Genomic DNA, 27,940 nt, shown 5'->3' with positions numbered 1-27,940 from the left:
ATGCACACAGTCCGTATAGATGTGCTTAGCTGCTCTCCGTCCCATGGCTCAAATCTCAAGCCCAGTGGAAGTCTTGATGCCTGATATGATTCATGACCTTATCATTAAAGAAATCAGGGCTTGTCCAGGGTTCTCACAGTTGGAACAAGGTGTTTTTTCCCTTCCGATTAGTGGTGTAGCTCCAATATAAAAGAATTATAGCTTAAAAGTCATCGGGGTAAATGGTCCCCTAGTTCTCCTGCAAACACAAGCAGCCGATCGAGGGTGGAAGTCACTAGGGTTCAGTGATCCCAGAGGTGGGACCACCTAAGATTTTATTTCTCCGGACGCTGACCTGCGAGGGGGGGGGGTGTCCTGGAGAGAACCGCCCGGAGCTTTGGGCTGAATCCTCGGTACTGCCTGAAGCAAGAATCACGGCCCGTCTGTGGTCTTAAGAACTGGTGGAATTTGTATTTTAAGACGCCTCATCCCTTGGCATGAAGCAAACTCAAAATGTTATTGCCCATCATTTGTCATCTGTTTGAGAACGATTGTGTGATTTGTTTACTTGTAATGAAGCTTGACCATACTTCTCCAGGGGCTTTTTAAAAAGAGGGATGTGTCAGCTTGCAGATTTGTCCCCATGAATGAAACCACAAGCAAATTCTCTTCTCTCTCCCACCCTCCCTCTCATTTCTTCAGTGACCATCTGTGCGTTATGTTGCCATTGCCAGACCCTCTTCAAGTGGCTTATCTGTGAGTGAATTCAGAAACTTCAAATTATAAAGGACACCCAGATAATTGGCCTGTTCTCCAAAGTATCCGTCCCCTGTGTTGCTGCCAGATTCCTTCTTAATGAATACATCCAGTGACAGTGGGATTCTCGAGCCGGTCCGTATCCGTGAGAAAATGAGCTTCCCTGCTTTGTAACAGCTTGTGGCTCCGGGGGGAAAAAAAATGGCAGCCATTGCACAAAGTTTCCTTTGAATGTAGTTTTCTTTCCCATAAATGATACTTTGAGAATACACTTAAGGGGTTATTAGTTTTCTATTTCATGCTTGGCCTGTGTGTGAGAATAACACAAGCTGTCGCTGCAAATCAGTAGCTAAACACGCTTTGTCTGGTTAATGTGAGCATTTAATATTTGGCTCAATTAAAAATTAACTGATTAAAGCGCATGTCAAATGGAAATTGAAAATACCTTTGTAAGGAATATTGAAAGGGCGTGACCGATGAGGAAATTCGTGGTTTTAAAATGTGGAGACTTTGGGGGCGCCTGGGTGGCTCAGTCGGTTAAGCATCTGACTTCGGCTCAGGTCGTGATCTCGCGGTCCGTGGGGTCGAGCCCCGCGTCGGGCTCTGTGCTGACTGCTCGGAGCCTGGAGCCTGCTTCGGATTCTGTGTCTCCCTCTCTCTCTGTCCCTTCCCCCTTTTGTTCTCTCTCTCTTTTCTCTCAGAAACGGGTAGATGAACATTTTTTTTGAAAAAATGTGGAGACTTTGGGGAAATGTAATATGAGTTGAGACGCTAGACTCTTCCTTCAGGCCTCTCTACCTGTTGGGCTCGCCCTGATACTGAAGGATGTCCCCCGTTTTGTTATGAAGGACCCAGCTGCGCCTCTGTGTTTTCTAGGGAATAACTGTGCCGTTTTGTTTTGTTTTGTGCTGGATCATACGATGAAAGCAGACAGAGTAGGAGATCGGTTATTCATTAGTCCCACGCGTTTTTGTTTTTTTTTTTAACTGAGCACATGCTGTAGGCTAGGCCCTGGGGATGTGGGAGGTGGGCACCAGATAGACCCGGCTCACGGTCTGCGGGGTGGAGATCATTACGCAGCGACTGCAGTGGAGCCTGGGTAGAGCGAGGAGGGAAGAAAGCCAACCACAGGAGGGGCATGTACTGGAATCAGGGGAGTCTTCCCAGGAAAGGGGGCTGAAGCCTGAAGGATGAGTGAGACGTAACCTAGAGACGTGGGCAGGAGGAGCCACGTGTGGCCCGCAGACAGAAGGTGTAGAACAAAGGCCAGAGGCCTGAGAGCTGCTGAGCTGCGGGAACCGAGGAGTCCAGCCTGGCTGGAGACAGGAGAGCAAGTGGACAGATCAGAAAGGCTACACGGGAGATGTGCCACCGTGGGGGGGTTTATTCTAGAAAGAGCGTGCCGTTAATGAGACTGGGGAGAGATGAGGGACAGGGAGGAGGCTAGCTCAGTCATTGGGCAAGAGACCGTGTGCCTGACCTAGAGGAGCAGTAGTGGCGACAGCAAGAAATTGAGGGCGCTGAGCAATGGTCAGGACTGGAATGGAGAGATTTTTGGGAAGATGTAGTGATGGACAACGCTTCAGAACCTGGCTCATTTCTTCTTCAGGGACAGCGCTCTTTTTCCATAATCGTTTCGAAAAGAGTACGGTCCTTTTTATAGTCATCATATATATACATACATATATATATAATATATATACATATAAATATATGTATACATATATACATAAAAAGACATATATATATATATATATGGTCTATAAAAAGGACCATACATATATACGTATTTTTTTTTCTTATTTCCCATTCTTTTAAATTAACACTGCCTGGTTGAAAATGTCATTTTGTTAGAATTCACACGGTAATCATTAACAACCAACAGACGTGTGCTTGAGGAAGGAATTCAGTCACACAAGGCAGTTCTCATAGAAATTTCCTCCACGTGAAAACATGGCAACAGTGGGACCTCACCCGGACAGAGGATGTTTGAAAGTTTCAAAGGAGCTCCGTGTCTGGTGGCCCACGTGGTCTTTTTGACAACCCCAGGCATGGCAGATACCATACTCCCTCTTCTCTTCTGCCTGGCTCTTCCCACACCCTGTTTGTCCCGTGTTTATTCCCGTGCGAAGAGAGAACTGCCGGGCAGAGCTGCTGGACAGCCAGCAAGCGCAGGGGAACTGGAATTTATCCCCAGACTCGGAGCCCAGCGAAGCTTCCTCGACCCCGGGCTGCTTCTCAGGGTCCGTTTTGGCACGGACACCAGACTCTTCCACAGAAATGTAACCAAGTATATCCAGTTTTGATAAATCGTATCCTCTACTGCTTTTCATCTCAAAAACCGTCAGGATAACTCACATGTGGTCTTTTAGGGTATTTCCTCTCCTTCGATTTAGCTTTTGAAGGGTATTTCATGCTGATGGCGGGGGGTGGGGGGGTGGGCATCGAACCTCTTGCCATGTGATGCCCACACGTTTGCTCAAGACCCCACGGCTGTGCTTGTGAGCTGGGCGGGCTTGAGCGTGTAACTCCTCTAGGGAGACGGTAGCATGAGGGACGGGAGAGTTCTCTAAACTCCTCGAGGGTTCTGGAAGACAGCAGGGCAGGTGGGATTATAGGTGCTCATTTTGACTGGCGTCTCAGTAGCAGTCCACGTTTTTATTTACTTTTAAACGTTTCTCTTCGGGTAAGCAACAGAAACTTGAGGACCCGGGTGCTTCTTGAATTTAAAAAATGGTGGAGGCTTCATCCGTAGGATTCCCATAGTGTCTAAAGGGCATGTGGCTGTGTTCGTTCAACCTCATTTATTCAACACCCACGGAGAAGAGCACGGAGGCTGTCACAGAAAGCGTGGCAGTCCAGAACCGTCTCTCATACCTCTCATGGACCCAACATGGTGGGGAAGTTAGAATAGTAAATCTGCAAATGATTAACAATATAAGGACTACAATGTAACCGAAATGGGACAAAATGATACAGCGGTGTCTATGGGGCTTACTGACTCTTGGAGGACTTCTGAGGGTCGTCTAGTCATATTGCACATTAGACAGAGGAGAGCAAATGGCTTTTGTTTTTAAAGCTTAACAGCTGAAAACATAATGCTCTACCTTAAAATTAATGTGTATATTAGTATAATACAGCCTGTATGTCAGTTTAAGATGGGTTACCATACACAATATAGAACTAAAGACGACTTCCATTTTTGGCTAAAATGTTTGGACCATTTTTCCCCCTTACCTACCCCTTCTGATCTTTTCATTTTCCCCATTTCCTTTTAGTTTCACCTTGGCCAATGGCCCCAGTCACTGAAAGTCAGGAGGAAGCATGGAATTTAGTGAACCCCAACATGTGCCACACTCTGGGCTTACTGCTTCTATGAATAGGAGATGATCTAACCCTCACAACCCCTTCTCAGGGTAGGAAGTAGAATTATAGATTGAGGAATCAAAGGTTCTGTTTAATCAAGGAGTTTTGCCTCTTAAGAGACAAAACCAGATTCTTTTTTAGGCACTCCAAGTGGTAATGGATGTCCTCTAAAACTTAATTTTTTTTTAAATGTAAAACAGAGCCCTATTAAAAAGTAACAATTTGATGCATGTGACTTTTTCGTTTCTTTTGTGTTTCCTTGGGAAGCCAATTAGTCATCTTTATTTTAGTAACTAGGAGGTGAAATCTTCCATAAAGGGGACTTTTAAAAGTTCTTTCATAGCTGGAAAAAAAAAGAGAGAGAGAGAGAGAGAGAGAGAGAGAGAGAGAGAGAGAAACATTTTGTTTCTGTCTCTCTTCTCTTTGGCTCCAACAGTCTGTGTAAATAGCCTTTGAAAAACAAGTAGTAATCGCTGTTTCGTAGGAAGACAAGACACCTGATTCAGAAGCCGTCCCAGGGGTCTGCATGTTTTTGTTGGAATGACAGATCCATCGTGCTTTCCTGGTTCCAGAGAAATGACCTCACTGTCCAATTGTAACCTGCCTGATGCCGTAATCAAAAGGTGGGGGAAAGTCTGCGGTTTTACCTCCGGTGTGATCCTCAGCCCTTCGCTGTCTTATTTTAGGCATGACCTTAGTGTTTTTTTCCAGAGTCCAGAGGTGAAATGACATGTTACTCAAGCTTACAAGAGGATGATGTATCTTTTTTTATGTATATATTTAGCTGTAAATTTTATTCTACTCATAAACAAATCCACTTTCAGCAACCACGGTGTATCAAGGGAGAGTTATTTCCATCCCTTGGTTTAATTTGGATACATTTGACCTAGAACAGCACAGTGTTTCCACAATAACATTTGAACAGGATGCTGCAGTGCTGGTTTGCAGGGCTCAGGGAGTGTCAGCATGGGCCAGGAAACTACTTTCTTAAAAGAAACTTAAACACTAAGTTCTGACAAGATAGGAAACTCTTACTAGGCTCCTTAGTAAACCTATCTCTTTTTTTTTTTCTTGCTTTTTCATTAATTTACATATCTCTTGGTGTTATTAAACAGTAAGATTGAATATTTAACGTAAGTTCATGTGCCGAATAAGTAAGTCTGATTCAGAAGGAAAAAAAAAAAACTGTTTTAAGGGGTTTGTTTACGAAAGCATATGTAAATAAAAAACTAGGGGTGCCTGGGTGCCTCAGTCGGTTGAGCGTCCGGCTTCGGCTCAGGTCATGATCTCACGGTTTGTGAGTTCGAGCCCCGCGTCGGGCTGTGTGCTGACAGCTCAGAGCTTGGAGCCTGCTTCGGATTCTGTGTCTCCCCCTCTCTCTGCCCCTCCCCTGCTCATTCTCTGTCGCTTTCTCTCTCAAGAATAAATAAATAAAAATTAAAAACCTAAATTAAACATTTTTCCCAGGCACAACATGTTACAATTTTTAGAGTAGAATTTCTTGGTATTTCATAAGGAAGCACAGAAAGGAAGGGAAATTATCATTCAGGCAGAGGGACAATAGTAACCTGTCATTAATTGAGACAGAGTTCAAAACCAGGCTTCCGAAACCCTGGGGTCTGTGTCACTAGAACTGAACAAGCCACGGGCTCTTTCCTCTGTCTTCTGTGGACTAGACTGCTTTAAAAATGTGGCTCCAGGGGCTCCTTGGTGGCTCAGTCGGTTAAATGTTGGACTTCAGCTCAGGTCACGATCTCGTGGTTTGTGAGTTCGAGCCCCGTGTCGGATTCTGTGCTGACTGCTCAGAGCCTGGAGCCTGCTTCCGATTCTGTGCCTCCCTCTCTCTCTGTCCTTTCCCCACTCACACTCTGTGTGTGTCTCTCTCAAAAATACATAAATATTAAAAAAAATTTTTAAAGTAAGAAATAAAAATGTGCTTCCAACAGAATCTAAAATGTTTAATTTATAAGCTATAACCCAACACTATACTATTTAAAAGCCTGCTTAATGTATCTTTACAAATCCTTAAAATCCCAATGACTTGAGATAATTAGATTCTTTGTTCTTTAATGGCTTTCTATGTGACCTCCTAGCGGTAGGTAGGGCCTGATCTCAGGACAAGGGAGAAGTAAATTTGGATTCCGTGCCCAGGACAGGCTCCCTAGTTTCCGGGGTGAAGAGAAGAGAACTCTGCCCTTTCTCTGCCTCCGTTTTCTACCCGGGATTATTTGTGATGTCTGCGTGGAAATGTAGAGCATTCGTTTGTCCCCAGGACTGTGATTGGTGAATGAAAGGCCTTTATGACTGCAAAGTCCATTAACACCCTGTTTAGCAATTAGGATGATCCTAAACACAACTAAGAAGTAGGAAGGAATTTCATCCCCTGCTATGCAGAAGGGTAACACAAAGGTTACACGCCAAAGGTCACACCCATTATTCATAAGAGCTTGGCCATCATTCTTAACAGATTTGTGTGTGTGTGTGTGTGTGTGTGTGTGTGTGTGTGTGTGTATGGAGAAAAAGAGAGAGACAAATGTACATAACCTAAAGGATACCATTGTAACCATTCCTTTCAGCATAGTTAGTGGCATCGAGTACATTCACAGGGTGGTACAACCCTCCCCAGGGTCTATCTCCAGAACCATCTATCTCCCAAACTGAAACTCTGTATCCACTAAGCACAAAGCCCCCGTTCCCTCCCCCCACTCCCCCACCACAGCCCCTGCTAACTACTAGCCTGCTGTCTCTAGAATGTGACTACTCTAGGTACCGCGTACGAGGGAATCACGCTGTATTTGTCCTTCTGCCCCGGCACCTCTCGCTTAACGTCATGTTTTCAAGGTCCATCCGTGCGGGAGCGGCTGTCACAATCTCATTCCTAATTTTTAAGGCTGAATAATTTCCCGCTCCCATTTTCCTTTAAATACACGTCCTCACAAGATGGGTTCTCATTTTGTTTCCAGCCAATAGAAATGGCACCTGCGGCCGGTTAGTCCTGAGTGGTCATCGGAGCCTGCAAGTTATTAGAGCAGTTATTCCAAGAGTCTGACGGTCAGGGAGAAGATAACCGTGCTGTGAAACCCGGCTCAGGAACCACAGACTCAGCCTCGGTGCGGGGCAGGCGGTCGTGAAGATCTCAGCAGCCCTTGAAGTTCTCTCTGGGCTGTGGCACAGGCTCACTTATTCCTAATGATGCTGCTGGGTCATCAAGACAGGGTCCCTTTCCATAGGGAGAGGCGAAGAGTTCAGGGGAAGCGGGTGGTCCCTATCTGAAATGACTCCATTCCAAATGGTTAAAATTTTTGAAAAGTGTAGGCTTCAGTCAGCTGAAAAATCCACCTCTGTGAAATGACTCATTCCAGAACGTGGCGAAAGAGAGGGGGCACGGCAGGGGCGGTGTGACAAAGATTGCACAGGCTGAGCACCCTCAAAGGGCATGTGCTTCCCTGCGTGTCCCTTGTCTCCCACCTCGCTTTTTAGAGCGGAGAATCGAGAGGAGCTTGACCTAAGTCGATACGGGGATTGGTAGTTCTGGGGGAGTTTCTGCCGTCCGGCTGTGTCTAAATGATCCTCGCTCTGCCTTAGTGACATTGTCCGCATATTAAGCGTCACTGGCCACCCTGCTGCGGGACACGGAGGGGCTCGTGAGCGGAGCCTTCTCGCAACGCCTGAACCCTGAGCATCTGCCTGGTGACTTCAGTTTGGAGGCTCTGGCCCGTGACATGTGGTCATCCGCTCATTCACCATTCTCAGTGCCTTTGAGGTTTCTCCATGCCGTCTCTGGCCTCGTGGAGGGCAGTCTCCCCCGGGGCAGCTGACGCATGAACAGAAAGATCTCCTCCCCTTGCGTTTTTCCTGAGAAAGTCAGGGAGGGCTTCCTGGAGGAGGTGCCATTTGGCCTGAATCTGGAAGGATAATTGAGAGCCTGCCTTGTCGGGAATGGGAAAGGGCACTGCGTGCAAATAAACAGAGTGATGAGAAGGGTCTAACGAGCTCGGGGATGGTACAGAAGTGAGCATGACCAGAATAGACGTGTTGTGGGGGTGGAAGGCAAGGAGAGGAGGCTGGAGGTATAGCCGAGGCCGATTCACTAGGGCCTGAGTGTCCCCTGCACCCCGCGAGCAGTTTAGACTTGATCTTTCATGCAGTGGAGAGCCAGTGAAGGTTTCTAGCAGGATCGTGAGTTGTGATGGTGGTGGAGGGGGCAGGAGGGAGGCCAGGTGGGAAGATGGGGCAGGTGTCCATCTTGCGATGGGGCCGAGCGCCTGCCCCTTCTTCCCCCTGGGATAGGACAACCGTGAAAGACATTTCAAAGGTAGAATCTGAGAATATGGATACAATTTGACCACCACGGAATACTCTGGGCTTAGCGCAGGGAAAGCACATAGTTGGTGCTCAGTAAACATTGGCCGAACTGAACGAATGGACAGCTGGCCGTGTGATGTCGCAGGCAGCGCTGGCCGCGTTAGGGGGACAGCCCAGCCATATCACGATGAAGCGCCCATTTGTGGGGTGTCTACTCTGTGCCAGATAGTTTCTAAATCCTATCTGCACGAACGCGTTTCTTTCTTAGGACAGTCCAGAGAGGTCGGTGTGGTTTTATCCCTGGAGATGAGGACACAGGGGCTTGGAGAGGCGGCTAACTCGGCCACTTCTGGGGTTGAGCTGGGATTTGAACTCAGGCAGCCGCAGAGCACTCTGTGCCCTTAATCACAGCACTGTGGCCTCTCCTCTTCTGGAGTTTCCTGGAAGCTGCTTGTGTCAAGGCCCCAGGAGTGATGAGTGGGCAAACGTAAGCAGCGGCAGGATGTAGAGAAGCCTGTTTAGGAAACCATTTATCTCACGTAGACATACCATCTGAGATGACCTTAGTAGAAATAACAATGCAATAATAACAGCACCACAGTCTTCCCTGGCATAAGAAACCAGCTTTGTAATGAAAATGGAATTTCTCTGGGAAATAGTCCTAGAAAGAGATAGGCGGCTGAGATAAAATAACAAAATGTAAACGCGTATCAAATTGTTTGCTGTGCGATTCCCCCTGGCACGTTCGCCCTCTCTGTTGTGTCCTTTACTTCGCTCACTTGCTGCCTGAAGATCTGTGGCCCCCTGCCCCTCGCCCCTGTCCCCCCCCCCCCGTGCCCCACCCCTCCCCTCCCTCCCCGATCCAAAGGAAGGGAAAGGAGACCGTGCACCCAAAGGCAGTCGCTCCCCACCTTGAGTTTACCCTCAACGTGCCTGGTGGAAAGGGGAAGGGGTCCTCTAGGGTAAACTCTGCTTTGGGGATGCAAGTCTGTGGCTTTCTGGAATGAAGGCTGGTGAGTTTGGTTTCCCAGGGGGCCCACGGGCCGGAATCTGAGCTCGAGGGCGCTCAGGTGTGCGCGCCGTCATGGATCGTTACAACCCCAACTGAAGCTGAGTTTTTCGTGCCGTAGGTCAGAGTCCCATAAAATAAACTCTTGTCATAACAAAGGATGCAGCGGCCAGATTACATCTCAGAGTTCCTTCACTCGTTTACCCCCGAGGACACCGACTTTCATGGCAGTGTGGGGAAGAGATTCTATTTTAATGCTGATCCTCACGGGGGGTGTGTCTCCCTCTACCACCCTTGTAAATGGTGATCCACGGTGATGGCCACAGCAGCGTGGAGAAAGAGCGTGGCCTGGAAGCCCAGCCAGGCTCTCTTGACTCCAGTTTTACGCAGATTTGCGGAACAGAATGCAAATGATTTCACAGTAATACGGGACCCAGGGGTAAGTGCTCCTCTGTTTTCAGCTGTCTTCCTGAACTTCTGGCAGCAGCCACTGTGGAGGAATGGACAGGTCCGCAATGACGCAGGTAAAAAGGTGGCTGGGAAGGAACGGCCCCCACCGTCAGCAGAGACCTCGCCTGGGATTCCACCAGGACCGGTCTCTTTCCCTTGAGCGTCCTGCAAGCCGGGACTTCTGGGTTTCAAGAACAGGAGGGGCGCCTGGGTGGCGCAGTCGGTTAAGCGTCCGACTTCAGCCAGGTCACGATCTCGCGGTCTGGGAGTTCGAGCCCCGCGTCGGGCTCTGGGCTGATGGCTCAGAGCCTGGAGCCTGTTTCCGATGCTGTGTCTCCCTCTCTCTCTGCCCCTCCCCCGTTCATGCTCTGTCTCTCTCTGTCCCCAAAATAAATAAACGTTGAAAAAAAAATTAAAAAAAAAAAGAACAGGAGAAGATCAACACAGACTAATGCTTTTGGGAGTCCTTTATTCCTCCTCTTGTCCCAAAGATGTTCCGTGGTCACAGTAGACATCTAGACGCTTCTGTATCTCACGGATATTGACTGGGCGTTTACTTGCTGCGAGGCAGTGTGTTAGGTATCGAAAAAAGACTCGTGTGCAACCGTGAAAGCGTGAAACCGTAACGTTGTGTCTAAAATCTCCTTCGCTGTCCAGTGTGGCGGCCACTGGGCGTGTGACATGTGGCTAGTCTGAAGGGAAATGTGATTGGAGCATTAAAATACACACCAGATGGAAACCAATTCGACAGTAAATTTCATTAAAAAAATAATAATAATATAAATAAATAAATAAATAAACAAAATAAAATACACACCAGATTTTAAAGACGTAAAAAGATGAGCACAAAAAGACTTTATTAGTCGTTTTCATGTTAATTGCATGTTGAAATGATAATATTTTGGATATATTGGTTTCAATAAAAATACATTAAATGTGACCACTAGAAAATTTAAAATTACATATGTGGCTCATATTATATTTCTATCGGACAGCACTGGTCCAGACTGCTAACCATTTATTACCCAGTGTGGTCACCTTTTGACTCTCATCTTTGGTTACTATTACACAGGAGGGTAAAGGGAGCTTTCTTTTCTGCACAGACGGGGTGTAGTTTAGACAGTTCTGTGGCACTCTGTGCGACTTTTACCAAGTGCATCCACATCCGTGGCCTTGCTGAGCCCACTCCAGGTCCACTCAGGGAGGGTCTGGCTATACTTTTATCGGTGAGTGTGTGACAGTATGAGAGGGGGCTGGCCTACCCGCCTTGCGTTAGAATTAAGAGTACAACATCAGGCTTTCAGCTTCTAGTCCAATGCCTGTGAGAGATAAACTAGAAATTACCCGTGGAAATATTTACTTGTGTTTCTGTACCAAAGATAATGGAACAGGGTCCTATTTAGAAGTAAATATGCCTGTGTTTGTGTATGTGAGTATACACGAGCATGTCCCGTGATGAATAGGACACATTAATCAAAGGTCGTAGCCAACGTTCAATGGAAAGGTTTGACTCATGTTGAATTTTTGGAGCCATGAGGTCGAGGTTAGGGGAGGGATCGTACATGTTGTCACGACAAGGGGATGTTTTTTTTTTTTTTCCGTTGGAAGTCCGCATGGTCATGACAAATTCCTGGCAGCACGTAGCAAGGCCTGTGGCTCTCACCTGTCCGAAAGGTCCGAGACCGAGTTGGGTCACCCATGGGATGGGAGGACCGAGCGGGTACCCCGCTCCAAAGAGGCAAGGGATCAGATGCCAGGAGGCACGTCTGAGTTATTTGACCCCCAGCATGTCTAACACCAGATGGCTGGGAGTTTCTCTCACACCAACAACCAGTTCTCCGAACCTCTGGACATCAGCTAGGTGTCCCACAACTAAATTCAATTTTGACACTGACTACCTAGAGTTAGCATCAGATTCCACGGAGCGCCCCCACTTTAGACACCAGATGAATGTCTGGGTCACCCGCACTTCTGACTGACTGGTTACCAATCAGAGGTTTTCACTACCCCTTCCTCACGTTTGATAATTTATTAGAACGGCTCCTATGACTCAGGGACACACTTACTCTGACTGGTTTGTTATAAAGGATACACCTCAGGAACAACCACGGGGAAGACACGCATAGGGCAAGGGATGGGGAAGGGCTGTGGGGCTTCATGCCCTCTCTGGCTGTTCATCAACCTAGAAGCTCTCAGAACCTCATAGTCAAGGGGTTTTAATGAAGGTTCCATTACACAGGCACGAGTGATCAGATCATTGGCCCTTGGTGATTGACTCAGTCTCCACAGAAGGTTGGGGGTGGGGCTGAAAGTTCCATCCCCCTGTAATCAAGCCTTGGACTTTCTGGTGGCAAGCCTCCCGCCATCCTGAGTACATCTAAGGCCCCCCAGCCACCAGACATCTAATTAGCTTACAAAAGACACTCATCACTGGAGATTCCAAGGGTCTTAGACGCTCTTGTGTCCGGAACTGGGGACTAAGGCCCAGCATCATAACAAAAGGTATTGCTGTCACCCCAGTCATTCAGGAAATTCCAAGAGTTTTAGGAGCTCTGTGCTAGGAACCGGAGGTGAAGACCAAATACATACTTCTTGTCATATCACAATATCGGACACTCAATACAAAGACTGAGGGGAGGTACACTTCTAGGAAAGAAGCCATCAAGGCCAGGAATAGGTGGCTGATATGGCGGGTGAGATTATCACGGTACTGAGGGCCGGGAGGTGGGGTGGAGGGCAAGGGCCTTGGGTTAAATCCTGGCCCTCCCAGAAACCTGCTGTTTGGGAATGTCACATACTTCTCTGAGCTTCTTTAATCCAACGAGAGGGTTGGATGAAAGGATCTCGCACTAAAATTTTGTGATTCTATGAGTTTTGAGGGCCAGAGAATCAACTAAAATAGTATTCCCATGCACTCAGTGATAGCTTAGGGGGTTGGTTTTATGGCTGTTCTTTTGTCTAATATACTTGGGGGCCCTGTGATCCATGGTAAATACCATCGCTGGCTTGCACTCTTCGTATGGCCCTGAATGAGACAGGGGTTGGGTCAAGGACCACCTTGTGGCTGTAGCCAATAAACAGGTGTTGCACTAGAATATCTAAAAGCATTTATACTCATTTGTCTTCCTTGGTTCTCTTCATCCCTATCTTTTCTGTGAATTATCATTGTTTCTTCTGAAAGCTTATATGTCTGCTGCTGTGTGGGTAGGAACTCTCCCCACATCGATCACAGGCTTTAGTAAATCACTGCTTGTTCTCTGTCTCCAGCTAATCTTGCTGCCTCGTACCTCGTATGAATTAAAAAGCTCCCGGGCTCTCCGTGAAGACGTAAGAATTTCACCCTCTTTTCTTTTTAAAGACTAGATTTTAATTGCTTTCAGGAGGGATGGGGGAGACAAAAGGCCTTGGATCTGGAGGTAGCTTTGTATTTTGTAGAGACTCACTCCAGGAGCACATTCCCCCACTGAGGGCACGGCCACCTTTTCTGCTTCATTATACTTTGCTGAGCGCTGAGAAGTCTGGCATCGTTTCTGGTGGAATGAAAAGATTGGCAGAACGGCCCTAGACAGAAGCGCCACAAAACACTGTGGCAGAAGGTTTGGTCTACATACCAAGGCAGCCAGAGTATTAATTGCATTCTCTGTGATCACGTTTAAAAAAAAAAAAAAGGCGCTGAATTATTCTCTTCATGTTTTAAGAATGACAGGCTTTTGCTCTGCCAGCTCTGAGCGTAGTGAGATCACATGGCAAGGAGATGCTAGGTTTGGAGAAAAAAAAAAGCGTAGAAGTGAAGGTCTCTGGTAGGCAGCTAGTTCTTAAAAAAGATCTAAAGATGAATCGTTTCATGATCGGTACCTGTAGAAGATCGGGAGCGGGGCGAGGGAGTGTTTCCGCGCATTTACACGATCTCTTCTAGTTTCCCGTGCGGAGATCTTGCTATAACTTTTGAAATGGGAAAAGACACGAATAGAATAAATTTTGAAATGTGACTTTTGAAGATGCCTGCTGTAGTTCGTCTTTATTTTTGTGTGTGGATTAGCGGAGGCGTGGTCCCGGACGAGCTTTATATGTACTTACCTGCCCCCCCCCCCCCCGACCCTGTGCGAGCGCGTTGGCGAAGATTCCGATTATCCGTGCTCAAATCCCCTGAGCCTCCGTCGTGCACATACCCCTTTCCCAGCCGACGCTGACGGGAACACCAGCCCGATGCATGCCCGGCCCCTGCCCGGTCCCTGTCGTCTCTGAGCCCACGGAGGGTGTTTCGTCGAGAACTGTTTGTGATGATTTAACTTGGTTGGGGAGAATAGATAAAGCAGGTGTCAGCCTGCGTACGGGGGATTTTCCTATGCTGAAAATTGTTATTCTGTGCAGCACCCCACCCTCCCTCCACAACCCTGAAAAAGAGAAGTACGCGCGCTGCTGATGCTCAAGGTTTGAGTGTGTTTTGGCTTAAAATGTTCAGTGGATCAGAGAGCATTTCATTCTGGGTAGTGCAGTCTGGAGAAGTGTTTTGGTTTCATGTGATTAGACCTGTCTCACCAACCCTGCTGCTTCTGGTCTCTGTTGGGGGGGGGGGGAGGGGAGGGCGGAGTGCAGGGGGAGCAACCACGAGAGCCTGGCTGGGCCCTGGTGGGAGGAGACCAGGGGCTGGGGCCGGGTAGGTACACATGTCGCCTGTTCACGGGAGGCTTAGAGCCCAGCTCGCCGCTTCTGAATGTGCCCGCACCTGCTCGGTGCCGTGCACGAACCCTTCTTCTGTGTGCGAACCCCACTCGGTGATCAGAATGTCACTGCCCACCCAGAACTGTGAATGGAAGTGCAGTATATAAAGCCTGGATTATTACATAACTATGTTCCTTAGTTCAGAAGGAAAGCCCTTCTGAAATTTTGTATTTTATTTTAATGTTCTCCTTAATCTATTAGATTGCCAACCATTCAGATCTAGTATGACCGTAAAGTTTATTGTCCACGCTGGAACGCTTACAAGGGTGAAAGGAGGTGTTATTAATTACTACACTGGGACATCAGAATAAACTAGGATGGTCCCAGGTGCTGGCCTCTATAGTAATAAACCTCAGTGTATCCATCTTTTTAAGAATGAGGCATGATTCTTTTATTTTTTATTTTTTTATTAAAAAATTTTTTAATGTTTATTTTTGAGAGAGAGAGAGAGAGAGTGAGCGAGGGAGGGGCAGAGGGAGAGGGAGACACAGAATCTGAAGCAGGCTCCAGGCTCTGAGCTGTCAGCACAGACCTGACGCGGGGCTCGAACCCACAAGCCATGAGATCAAGATCTGAGCCGAAGTCGGACGCTCAACCAACTGAGCCACCCAGGCGCCCTGGTGGGGCATGATTTTTTAAACAAAAAATTGTGCTGAATCCTTTGAACATTTTTCCGAAAACCAAATGGACCATTTTACAGGTTTCCATGTCGTAATAAACCGCCATCCAGATGTATTCATGAGAACCGCTCTAGCTGACCTGTTAAATCTTTCACTGGGTCTTGTCTGGACTCTGCATTTCCACGCAGAGGATGCGGCTGCATTAGGTTTTCCTATTGCCTCATGGTCCCATGAGCCTCAACCCTGTTTGAAAGTGGCTTCCAGCCTTTGTGGACTCTGGCCGAACTTTCTTCCTACGACGTTCTTCTCTTTTACAAACACATTTCTTTGTTTAGGGCCCTAAGAATAGGAAGAAGAGTCATAAGCAAGGCTCGGTGTCTGTTTCAGAAAGGCTGTCCTCCACCCTTCGTGAGAAAGGAACGCATCTGAAACATCCTTTTAGCGGGTTTCCCTCTACGGCCATTGGCTCGCCTTTGTGCTGTCGAACGTGCTCTTGTGTGCACTTTTACAGGTCGGGAGAGGATACCTTGGTTTAAACTGCAAACCCCAAGAGTGTTTGCTCTGTTTGTGTCACTTTCTGTGACTGATGCCCCGACGCAGGCTTGTGGATCCTTGACACTCGATGAGTATTGGTTTCCAGAGCCGACGAGGACCTGTTGAGCATCAGGCACGTGTGACAGTAGCTGTCCAGCTAGGTGATGTTCCCCTCGACACGGTCTTCTGAGTCCTTGATAAGAAGGGTGATGACTTTTTGAAAACTGTAGACTATTTTTCTGATGACTGTGAACTTCCATCTCCTCGGTCACAATAATAACACGTTGCGGGGGGAACAATTTAGAGGGGCTTTCTTTTTTTTTTTTTTAATTTAATTTTATTTTTTAATGTTTATTTATTTTGGGGACAGAGAGAGACAGAGCATGAACGGGGGAGGGGCAGAGAGAGAAGGAGACACAGAATCGGAAATAGGCTCCAAGCTCTGAGCCATCAGCCCAGAGCCCGACGCGGGGCTCGAACTCACGGACCGCGAGATCGTGACCTGAGCTGAAGTCGGACGCCCAACCGACTGAGCCACCCAGGCGCCCCTAGAGGGGCTTTCAACAAACAAAGAATGTACACCAGGACTACATGCCCCCAGAATGCGACGTGGGAAGCAATTCTGCTTCATCGTACTATGTAACTCTTGTGAAAACCTCATCCACTTTTTTTGTTTTTTGGGTTTCTTTTGCACTTTTCAGTCTGCAGCTAAATTAGGCCACAGGAAAAGGATATCATACCTTCAAAGAGCCAGTTGGGTTGGCTGGGTTCTTTCTATTCGTGGAAAACAGCTGTGGGTGCCGAGTGTAGAAGTCAGGCTCTTGTTCCCTGCAAAGGTGGGAAGGTTCGGTCTTGAGACGCGTCGCCCCTTCTGTGGAGGAGTGTGCAGACGTGAAGCTGCTTTATCAACATCTTCGAGGCGTTTGAAATGTGTTGATAATGACCTGGGAAAGAGAGACGGGCGGGACGAGGGTGGGAGTAGGAAAGAACATTCCTCCTACACAGTGAGCACATCTTCTCTTGTTTTTCTATCTGTGTTGAGTGCAGATTAAGTGAATTGGGTTATTCATTTCCCTTGCCTTCCACCAGATAGAAGTGCTTCTGTAAGCCCGTGGTGATTGTTGCCTGCTGCGTGCACATGAAGGAAGTCTCTGCAAGGAGAGCCGGCCCGAGCAGTGGGCGACATTCCCCTCCTCCCAGCAGGCTCCCTCGCTCAAGCGGAAGGCCAGCCATGGGGTTTAGCTTGGGTTTTGTTGAACAGGATTGCTGCCGTGGCCCTTATTGTGAGTGAGGTGCGGTGGCTTCAAGTTAAAAACCAGGTTCGGGAGTTCTCTTTTGCTTTGAAAAACATGTTCTGAGGGGGCGTGCTGAGTAAATGGTTTGGAAAGTCCTTGGATACTGTTTCTTGGGGCCCCCCGGGTGGCTCCGTCGGTTGAGCCTCCGGCTCAGGTCATGATCTCGTGGTTCGTGGGTTCCAGCCCTGTGTCGGGCTCTATACTGATAGCTGGGAGCCTGGAGCCTGCTTTGGATTCTGTGTCTCCCTCTCTCGCTGCCCGTCCCCCGCTCACGCTCTGTCTCTCTCTCTCTCTCTCTCTCTCTCTCTCTCATTAAAAAAAAAAACTATATATATATATATATATATATATATATATATATATATATATACTGTTTCTTTCTCTCCCTCTCTCTTCCTGACTCTCTTTCCAGTGACTTCTCCAGCCCCACAGCCTCAGGATCGCCTGTATGTGGCTGATTCTCAAATGGGTTTCTCTGCACAGTCCAGTTCTGCCTGTATACTCCTGCCTCGTGAGCCTGTCCACCCAGATGTCCTGTTGATGGCTCCAACCTACCATATCATCAGAATGCTTAATTCAGGACTAAACTCATTATCCTGCTTCCAAAACCTTTCTTGGACTCCACGATTTCTCTCCACGTCAGCACCTTCATCCTGATCACCCAGGCACAGAACTCAGGACGCCTCATTCGCGCTTCTGCTCAGCACCCACGCAGGGAGCCACAGGCCCTGTCATCCCCAGCGACTTCCCAGTCTTGCTGCCACTGCCCTTCCTAACTCTTGCCTAGGAGATCCTATGAACTTGCTCAAGTTTCTCCTCACCCCAGTTGATCTGCCTTGTCACAGACTTGCTGAGAACTCTCCCCTGCTTAAAACAAGGCTCCTCCTCTTCTACCAGAAAAAGGAGCCTCCTGCCAAGCTCCTCCCTTACTGTGAATCCGCCCCCCTCGTCCCTGCTGCTCTTCAGCAAGATATGCTTTTCCTCAAACCCCTCCAGCCTCCTCTGCTCTGGGCATATTTCTTTCCTGTCATTTTTTTAACATTTATTTATTTTTTGAGAGACAGAGAGAGACAGAGCACGAGCAGGGGAGGGGCAGAGAGAGAGGGAGACACAGAATCCGAAGCAGGCTCCAGGCTCTGAGCCATCAGCACAGAGCCCGACGCGGGGCTCGAACTCACCAGCCATGAGATGGTGACCTGAGCTGAAGTCGGAGGCTTAACTGACTGAGCCACCCAGGCGCCCCTCTTTCCTGTTATTTTTAAATCCCATAGTGCTCTGCTTCCATCCAACTTCTCCACGATTCTGCATCCCTTTAAGGTTCGGATGCCCTGGCTGAAGGGGTCCCCATTAGCAGTGACTCCTCCCACCTCTACGTCTCTACCATGCTTCCAGCCTTTCTCGTGCCTCCCTTCTAAGCTCTGTCACATGCTCTGATACACAGATGTTTGCCATCCTTCTCTTTCTTCCTCTTCTGGGTTATAAATGTGTGGGGGCCCAGTGCTGTATCTTCTGCATTTGAATATCCACCACCATGCCTGCAAATGGTCTGGTGCCCGATGACATTTGCTGAACGGATGAATCAGCCAAGGAAGTATAAGTGGCCTTTGCCTTCTCTTACTTCTAAGATCTGTTCACTTCTCTCCTAGCTTCATTCATTCATTCATTCATTCATTCATTCATTCATTCATTTCATTTGGCCCTTACACACTAGGAGCCTGCTGTCATTCCAGGCACATGGATACATCAGCAAGCAAAACCAAGGTCTCTACCGGAAGGTGCCAACCTTCTACCTTCTTCTTCAGACTCCCCATCTTTGCAGTCCCCCTGCTCAGCTCTGGAAGAAACAGAGAGCTGTTGTTTTCAATGTTATGAACTTTATATTTTGTTATTCTGCCACCCAACCTTGCTGCGAAGAAGTTAGGCCTTCTGGGTGGTTTGCAACTGTGGGGCTCTTGGTCTTAAAATGGGTTCCGTATCCCTGGGGCTGTGAGGGTGTTGGAAACACTGCTTCTTTTCGCTGCCCGGCTATTAAACCAAGGCATTTTGCAAACTGCTCTGAAATAGTGACGAGAGTCTCCTTGGTTTGAGGTTTTTATCTGCAGCGTTGAGACTTTTGCGAGGTTACTGCTGATGGTGTAGAACAACTCCGCGCTCACGTTCCTTGGTTATTTGCTACACATTGTATAACAAAAGCAAAAACAGAACAGCAGCGAATTACCTCCTGGCATCGGCATCGATACGAATGGAAAACAAGTGTTTCAAAGTTTGATCTGTATGTTACCAATAAGGAGGAAATTTATATGTCGTTGTATAGACCCTTGAAAATATGGTAGTGTTAATGGCAAACACCTTGATGGAGAATGTCCCTAAAATCTTTACTGGGTCAATGTCCTTCTCTCCTTGTGATTTTGAACGACAGTTGGTCACAACACACAAAGTCGGAGCAACATACCGTCTTCGAGTAGGACTCTATAGCCACGAGTTCTTTCTTATTGTAGCTGAAACAGTACTTGTGGCAAGATACTGCTCTCAATGCCAAAACCCAACAATTTTGTTTTCAAATTCCTGAAAACTAAAAAAAGAAGTCTTGGTGACATAAATGTTCCAAATTCAAAATATCCAAAAGTGAACTCATCCACTTCCTCCTTGAGCCTGGCCGTTCCGTGTCTGTTCTGTCTGGGTAATGATATCACCAGCCACCCAGACAAAGCCCAAACCCTTAGTTCGTTTTCAGCTCAGTTTTCTGGTATGTGAGGTAGAACTTTTTTCCCCCCTGAATGATCTCTTAAGATCTCTTGCAAAATGTCTAAAAATCTATGGCCCACAGTTCTCTGGTTCCTTCTTCACATGGATTCCAGGCATATCTCAGTCCTGCCTTTGAATTCTCTCACCTAGAGCCCCACCCCTGCTTTTTTATGCTGCTCCTGATGTAACTCAGCATCCCTCTCACTTCTTGACAGCTCGGGCATCTCTCTGCTGGTCTGCCAGTTGTTTTAAATTCTTAGTTTTAAATTGACATACGGTAAAATTCGCTGTTATTGCATACGGTTTTGAGTTTTGGCGGGTGTATAGAGACATAACCACCACCATAATCAGGACACAGAGTCTGCTCTTTCATCCCTAAGATAATTTCCTCGTGTTGCCCCCTTGCTGGTCGAACTCTTCTCTACCTTTAGCCCCCGGGCAACCGCTGACTCTTCCCCATCCCTCGAGTTCCGCCTTCTTCAAAATGTGATCGGAATTGGCCTCGCGCTCTCTGAGCACCTGCTCCCAGTCTGTTCATTCCCTTTTCCATAATATCTTCCTAAAACACCTGTCCTAGCCCTTGAGAAATTCCTAATTCCTCGAAGTCTCTGTTTCCTTGTTAGTTTGTGACTGGCCAAGACTATAAAATTATTAGCCTAGAGAATTCTAATACTTTCTAAGGAGGTTGGCTCCTTTTGTCTTGCTAATTTAGGGGACTGGTGGGAAGGACCAGGAAAGCAGTAAGTTGGTCTGAGTATGAAATGGCCCCTGGAGCAATTGGGACGGGAGAGAAAGGAGAGGGAGGGAGCGAAAGGTGGTGTGCAGAGAAGTTTCAGGGCGAGCATTGTGTGAAATGTGCCAGTTTTCTCCACAGTGTCCTGCATTAGAGACCTGCATTCCTTCAAGGCCCTCAGAGCTGTCTGGGGCACCTTTTGGATGGGTCTTCATATTGGCAAGGGAGTCGGGAGACCCAGATCTACAACGGGGGCAATCACATCTACCCCATGGCGTTCTTATGGCGGTATCATGAGGCAGCCAGCTGGTGCTGTGCCCGGCCGAGTTGGGATACTAAGGAAATGTTGACCTTCCTCCCATGATTCTGCGCCATATCCAACCTCTCTTGTCACATCTACCCCTCGCCCCGAAACTGCCCCCAATTCTCATGATTTAGCTCGTTATTCAGGCACCTTCTGGGCTGGTACCCGTCCTCCTCATTCCCACTTACTTCTCATGAACCCTCGGTCTCCTCTCCACTTCCTGCTCTCCGCCCCCCACCCCCACCCCTGCCCCTGCCCGCAGCCCCAGTCTCTTTGTTGAATCTCTCCTTCAATCAGAGTTAACCTTCCCTTTGTCTGTGTTCTCTTTGTGTTTCTATAAAGTGCAGTAGGTTCTTTGGGGCGCCTGGGTGGCTCAGTCAGTTAAGCGTCTGACTTCAGCTCAGGTCATGATCTCGCGGTTCATGGGTTTGAGCCCCATGTCAGGCTCTGTGCTGACTGCTCAGAGCCTGGAGCCTGCTTTGGATTCTGTGTCTCCCTCGTTCTCTGTTCCTCCCCCGCTCAGGCTATATGTCTCTCTCTGTCTCAAAAATAAATAAAAACATTACAAAGAAGATTTTTAAGTGCAATAGGTTCGTATCATAATCATTCATGTGTGTCCCCGCCCCACCCCCAACTGTGTAAAAGCTTCTCTATTCATATTTGATGGCACAAAATCAATTCCCAAATAATTACTGCAACTTTAAGAATAGTACAGGGAACCGTCGGGCATCTTGCCTGTCAGGGGGCAGATTTTATCCCACCGATGTCCCGAAGCTGTGAGTACATCATGGTGTCTGTGGTCTGTTTTCAAACAGCTGTCATAGGGGCAGAGCCCCTCAGGAGACCCTTCTAGGACAAAGTCCAGATATACCCAGAGCAGGACGGGCCTCCCGACCCCAGAGAGTGGGGGACAGAATGCCCCCTTACAGCAGCAGGGGACCCCCGCCACCTCCCATCTCCCACATCCCCATCGGATGGTTTGTATGTTGCCAAGTTTGAGTCGCCCGCGGAAGGCAGGGGATACAAAGACGCGTTTGCTAAATGAAAGTGAGCGAGGGCACTTCCGGTCCCTTCCAGGCCGGGCTGATGCGGTGCGGGCGCCCCCCCTCCCCCTGCATAGCTGCCACCACCCTGATATCACTGTCTCCCCCTTGCACGGTGAGCCTGTTTGTGAAATCCAAGCGCAGCGTTCCGCTCCCGGGGAAGAGCCGTGGCACATGGCTGACATATGTTCAATGTGTGGCCCGTGCAAGCCTCTAGAACATTTCTGCCATCCAGCACCTCACCAGCCATCACCCGCCTTGTATTTGCATCTGCTGTCTTTTCACGAGGCCGCGGGGAGGGGGGCACCGTGTAGCTGCCTCCCTGCCCAGATACAGCTCCAGGTAAGGCCAGGCATCCTCAGGGGGGATGGCAGGAGGATCGCCAGGGCCCCTTCCACCTCCTGGGGCTCAGTTCCAGAGGTCAGCCAGCGAGGGAACACAGCGAGGACAGAGCCCCCGCGGACATTTTTCTTCCCACCCAGCCCATCTCCAGGGCAATGGTCTTCAGCGGGGAACAACAATCCCTCATTCCTTGCCAGGGGAGCTGAGTACAACAGACTCTTGGGCGAGTGAGAAGTTCCCCCAATGACCTTTGTTTTTCCATTAAAAAATCAGAACTCTTGTTCCAACCCCCTTTCCCCCAGCTGCCGCATAGACGCACTTCTTGGGCCCTTGGATGGTGTGGCCGTAGGTGAGCAGCTGTCGTGGACCCTGAAAGACAGAGCGAGGCGGGGAGCCTGGGGTTGCGAGACCTCGGTGCCTCGGGGGTGCTCCGCAACCCGCTGCCAGGACCTCCTTTCCCTTTTTTCCCCCGGCGTCTATACTCGCTGGAGTGGAGCCTGAGAGGATCCAGCCCCCGTGAACTTCCAGGATTCTCAGAGTCTGGATCCAGAGCTGTGTGTGCCTGCCTTGGGCCTGGGGGAGGAAAACCCCACGCTTCTCGCCCGCTCGACCCCGAATGCACCGCAACCGAAAACTTAGGATGCCCCGATGCTGTTTTAAAGTAAGATGCTACAGCTGTGAGGGCGGCACAGTTCTCTGCTTTGAGACTTTATGCTCTTGAGGCCTGGATTTGAGTGTTCGTTTTTTGGATCTGAAATTTCAGGGGGCGCCTGGGTGGCTCAGGCAGTTAAGCATCTGACTTCGGCTCCGGTCACCGTCTCACGGTTAGTGAGTTCGAGCCCCAGGTCAGACTCCGCGGTGACAGTGCGGAGCCTGCCTGGGATTCTCCCTCTCTGCCTCTGTCTCTCCCCCCTCCCCCCCCAGACAAACTGGAGAAAGTAAAATAAAATCAAATGTCAAAGCAACCAGCTCGTTTTCAATTCCCCGTGGAGCGTGAGGGGCAGTCCTGCCACCAAGTATTGCAGAGGCCGCGTGGTACAGACACGTGGGGCCTCGTGTCGAGGCCGTGGGCTCGGGGCCCAGCCCTGCGTGACCGCCTTGTGCTGAATGACCCTTGTGACGACTCGGAGTGCCTTTGGCACAACTCACATCGTGGAAGTGTCTCTTTCTGGGGCCCCCAAGCAGGGGAGGCTGTGCTCAGGCCCGCACCTGGGTCCTTGCATGAGAGCCCTGCAGAATTATGTGTGACCCTCCCCCTCTCCACCCTGCCCCGGTGTGGGGAATCCTTATGCGTCTTAGCGAGGAAGCAGCTGTGGCTGTCGCATCGTGGGGCCCCTGCCGGCACCTGTACCCTCAGCCCACCCCTGGCTTCATTTACCTCTGAGCTCTGTGCCCACAGGGAGCCCCACCTACACCTCCCTTGGCATGGGGGCCTCTTGACCAAATTTTTGCTGTATACTCAATACTTGTGTCCCTTTCCCAAACTTCTAGCGTTTGGGAGGTGATTAGGTCGTAAGGCGGGTGGAGGTGAATCCGATCAGTGCCCTCGTGGAAGAGACCCCAGAGAGCTTCCTCGCCTCTTCTGGCTTGGGAGGACACGGAAGATGCCTATCTCTGAACCGGGGCGGTGGGCTCTCCCGAGACATCGAATCTGCCAGCTTCTCGATTGTGGACTTCCCAGTGTTTAGAACTGTGAGAAAAATAAGTTTCTGTTGTTTATAGGCCACCCAGTCTATGCTCCTCTTTCATAGCAGCCCGGACGGACTAAGAAGACACCGGGGTCTCAACCTTGGCCGCACATTCAAATCACCCAGGGAACACTGAAAACTCCCAGGCCACACGGCAGACCAATTGAATCGTGACATGTCGGGGTAGAGGGTGGGACCCAGGAATCACTAGGTTTTAAAGCTCCCCAGATGGTCCCCCAGGCGAAGACTGCCACCAGACTCACTAACATTCAGCGGCCCACGGGCACCTCTTTTGTTGACCTGCTTACAGTTAAGGTGACAAAAGCTTGATTCTGGTTGCGCGGGAAAGGCAAGCTGCTTTTGTGTCGCTAAAGAGTCTGAAGTCAGATTTTCCATTGGAATAAGACAGGAACTCCAAGTTTATTTTAAAAGTGCTCTTGATCTACCTAAAACTAGGAAGTATAAAGAATCCTGGGGGAGCCATTTATTCTCACATTTGAATGCGTTTTTGCTTCCTCTGCACGAAGCCTTATGGTTTTATCCGTTACCAGAGGGGCCCTGTGGCTTACTAGGAATATAATTGAACTGAAAATTCTGGAGTTGTGCACTGGGCGACTGGGAAAAGGATTGAAACGGTTTTTCCCTACACAGTGCAAAGGAACGTGGAGAGGATACGCATCTCTATAAACTGCCCACTTTTCTGTCCCGTTTCTGGGTTGGGACGTGTATCTTACAAGCAGAGGGTCATTCCCGGCTGAATATGTCAGGGGATGATTTGTCTAAAACTTTTAAAAGAAGAGCAGACACGGTACATTTGCATTCCGTTAACCACGCAAACATTTTTAGGCTAACAAAATAAACAACTGAATTGGCGGTTTGTTTTATTACCAAACTAGTCAGGTTGCCCAAGGCAGGCAAGAGTCTACCTCCCCGATTGGAAAAGGTTAAGCGTCTTGTCAAGGAAGACTAAAAACTTGAAAAGCGTCACCATTTGGTTGGATCTCACCAAAATCAGAAAGTGATCCATTTGAGAGCTAGCAGCCCAAGCAAGACCTTTGGTGGAGACACAGAATGTTTTTAATTCTGAGAGATGGGCTTTTCAGAACTCTGCAAATGACATTTGTTTGGCATTTGGTGTTTTTGTTGCCATGTTTATTGTCTTTACTTCCTAGTGGGAGTAGTTTTCTGCTCTTAATTACCCAAAAGGCAAGAAAAAAAAATAACTAGAATGAAAGGAGGGGGAAGGGGAAATATATCTTGAAAGTTTCATTAATTGCAAAATGAAGTTAAATGGTGCGTTCGATAAAAGTGCTTCTCAGAACCGATGGAGGATTTCTCAGAAAGAGCCCATTAAAGCTGGATCCTCTAAAGCAGTGGAAATCCCGGGAACAAAAGCCAAATGCCTAGGAATTGAGTTTCAGAAGAAATTTTGAATTGGTGCAGCTTGGTAATTTACAAAATGCAACGGAATCACTGATTGTTCTCACATCCGTTCGGCGAAAATGGGTAATACATTCACCTCACAGGCACGTTCAATTCTTGCTATTATTATATTATTTGCTGCCATTTATTAAGCATTTTTTTTCTGGGAGTCAGGGCCAGTGTTTTGGCATTTGTGATTTTACTTTGGATGATGACAAAGATTCAGTGATTTTCGTAGAAGTCATCAGTAGATTAGACAAGGGTCCTAATGCCAACTCTTCTGGTGTGTCAAGTAAGTGAAATCTGTGGTGGCGTTTGAAATGTGATTTAGCTGTGCGTTGAAGCTGACCTTGAAAATGAGATTTGCATTTCATTGACATGCTTTATAAATTAGACCTCTGCTCAGGAGGAGAAAAGAAAAATAAGTGAAATCAACTTGCTCGATTTCTTACTAGAACCCTGGGTTAAACTGGGTATTCGGGCAGATCTTGTTCAAGGCAAACTATAAGCCATTGCACGCAGATCTGGGTTTTTGAAGATGGGAAGCAGTTCTGATAAACTTCCAGGGTGAATTCTGACCCTTGGGCACGTGAGAGAAATAACGAGTAGTTACAGCTCATGGATTGGAAGTGCAGTTTAAAGATAATCAGAATGGCAGGTAAATATCATCAAAGGGTAACCCGTAGCTTAACTTCCTTAATTACGTAAGCTGAGAACTTGGGATAACAGCACTAACTGAATTCAGTTATTAAGTCGAGTAATATTAGTGCCCTTTGAATCAACTCTGATCTTTAATTTAGCGAGCAGCATTAAGTTCACCTTACCTGATGATCGCTATGGGCTACAGTCACGCCGCAAATAGAGTAACTTGGTGATATTAGTTACTGCTATGGACTTCTTTTAGTTCACTCCCTGCCATTAGAAATTCCTGTTGGTATTTATGTTGAAAAATGAAATAGCTTACGGAAATCGTTAATCGAGTGTTGGATGGGGTAATAAACAACAGCAACTACCAACCGACACATAAACCGTGAGCCTCTGTGGATGTCTTCTTTCTGTTGTGAACATGTTAACTTCCCTTGTTTGTGGAGGTACCTTACAATAACTGTTGCTACTGTCTCTTTTTTTTTAATTTTAAAAGGAGTTTTAAAAACTATGGTAGAGGCACCTGGGTGGCTCAGTCACTTGAGCGTCTGACTCCGGCTGAGGTCAGCGTGATCTCACGGTTGGTGAGTTCAGGCTCGCGTCGGGCTCTTTACTGTCAGCACAGAGCCTGCTTTGGATCCTCTGTCCCCCCCCCCCCCCACCTCTGCCCCTCCCCCACTCATGCTATCTCTCTCCGTCTCTCTCAAAATTAAACACCTAAAAAAATTTTTTAATAATAGAATAAAATAATATAATATAAAATAAAAATTGTGGTAAAATAGTGGTGCCTGGGTGGCTCACTCAGTTAAGTGTCCAACTCTTGACTTCGGCCCAGGTCATGATCTCATGGTTCGTGAGTTCGAACCCGGAGTTGGGCTCTGTGCTGACATCTCAGAACCTGGATCCCTCTTTGTATCCTGTGTCTCCCTCTTTCTCTGCCTCTCTCTCTCCCTCTCAAAAATCAACGTTAACTTTTTTTTTTAAAAATTGTCCAGTCTTTTTATTTTGGCTATTCTAGTGTGTTTGTAGTGCTATCACATTGTGGGATTTCAGTACTAGGTATTGAGCACTAATTGTTTTTCGTGTATATTGGTCATCCTTTTTGTGAGGTGCTTGTTCAAGTCTCTTGCCCATTTTTCACCTGTGCTGCCTGTCTTTTGTTTTGTTAGGTTTATTTATTTAGAGAGAGGAGGAGGGGCAGAGAGAGAGAATCCCAAGCAGGCTCCACAGTCAGCGCAGAGCCCTACTCGGGGCTCGAACTCACCAACCATGAGATGGTGACCTGAGTGGAAACCAAGAGTCAGGTGCTTAAACCGACTGAGCCACCCGGGATCCCTGCCTGCCTTTTTTGTTATGTATTTATAGGAGTTCTTTACATTTTTTGGATTGAGCCCTTCATCAGTCGTTTGTGTTGCTAACTATCTTCTCCCACCTTTGTACTCTCTTAGAATCTTTTGACGGAAAGAAGTTTTAATTTGAATGTAGCCTGATTCATTGCTCTTTTGCTTCACGGTTAGCGTTTATTATGTCTGGCTTGGAAATCTCTCCCATCCCAAGGTCATGAAGATTTCTCTAATGTTAACTTCTAAAAGTGGTATTGTTTTGCTGTCCACGTTGACATTTATATGATTCCCCTGGAACTAAGTTATGTGAAGGTTTTCAGCTGGGAGGACAAAGGGTTTTTTTGTGTTGTTTTGGTTTTTTGTTTTGTTTCGTTTTGTTTGCCCCGCATGGATATCCAGTCAACTCAACCCCATTTATGGGGCAGGGGGCGGGGGGGACTCCAACGTGTGTTTCTCTGTGGTGAGTAGAGAGGGTGGACAGGACACATCGAGGATTAGGCTCAGTGCCGTGTTGGAGTCTGTGCCACACGGTTGTCCTGAAAAGATGATTATTTGAAATTTTTTTTTCGTGTTTATTCCTGAGAGAGAGAGAGACAGAGCATGAGCGGGGGAAAGGCAGGGGGAGAGAGAGAGAGAAGG

General features: G+C 47.9%; 1 protein-coding gene across 3 annotated transcripts in view; it reads left to right on the top strand.

Annotated features, from left to right (window-relative positions):
• BCL2 (BCL2 apoptosis regulator) overlaps positions 1-27,940 on the top strand; it is a 177,412-nt gene that overhangs the window by 10,623 nt on the left and 138,849 nt on the right. The window contains exon 2 of one of the 3 annotated variants that reach the window (XM_045041051.1): positions 682-5,180. Coding sequence (XP_044896986.1) covers positions 682-684 — 3 coding nt within the window. The 3' untranslated portion in view covers positions 685-5,180. 3 annotated transcript variants of the gene reach the window in all.

This window comes from Felis catus, chromosome D3, assembly GCF_018350175.1.
Source record: "Felis catus isolate Fca126 chromosome D3, F.catus_Fca126_mat1.0, whole genome shotgun sequence".
Lineage (NCBI taxonomy): Eukaryota > Metazoa > Chordata > Mammalia > Carnivora > Felidae > Felis > Felis catus.
Note: the sequence above shows the minus strand (reverse complement) of the source record. Positions and strands in the feature narration are given on the sequence as shown.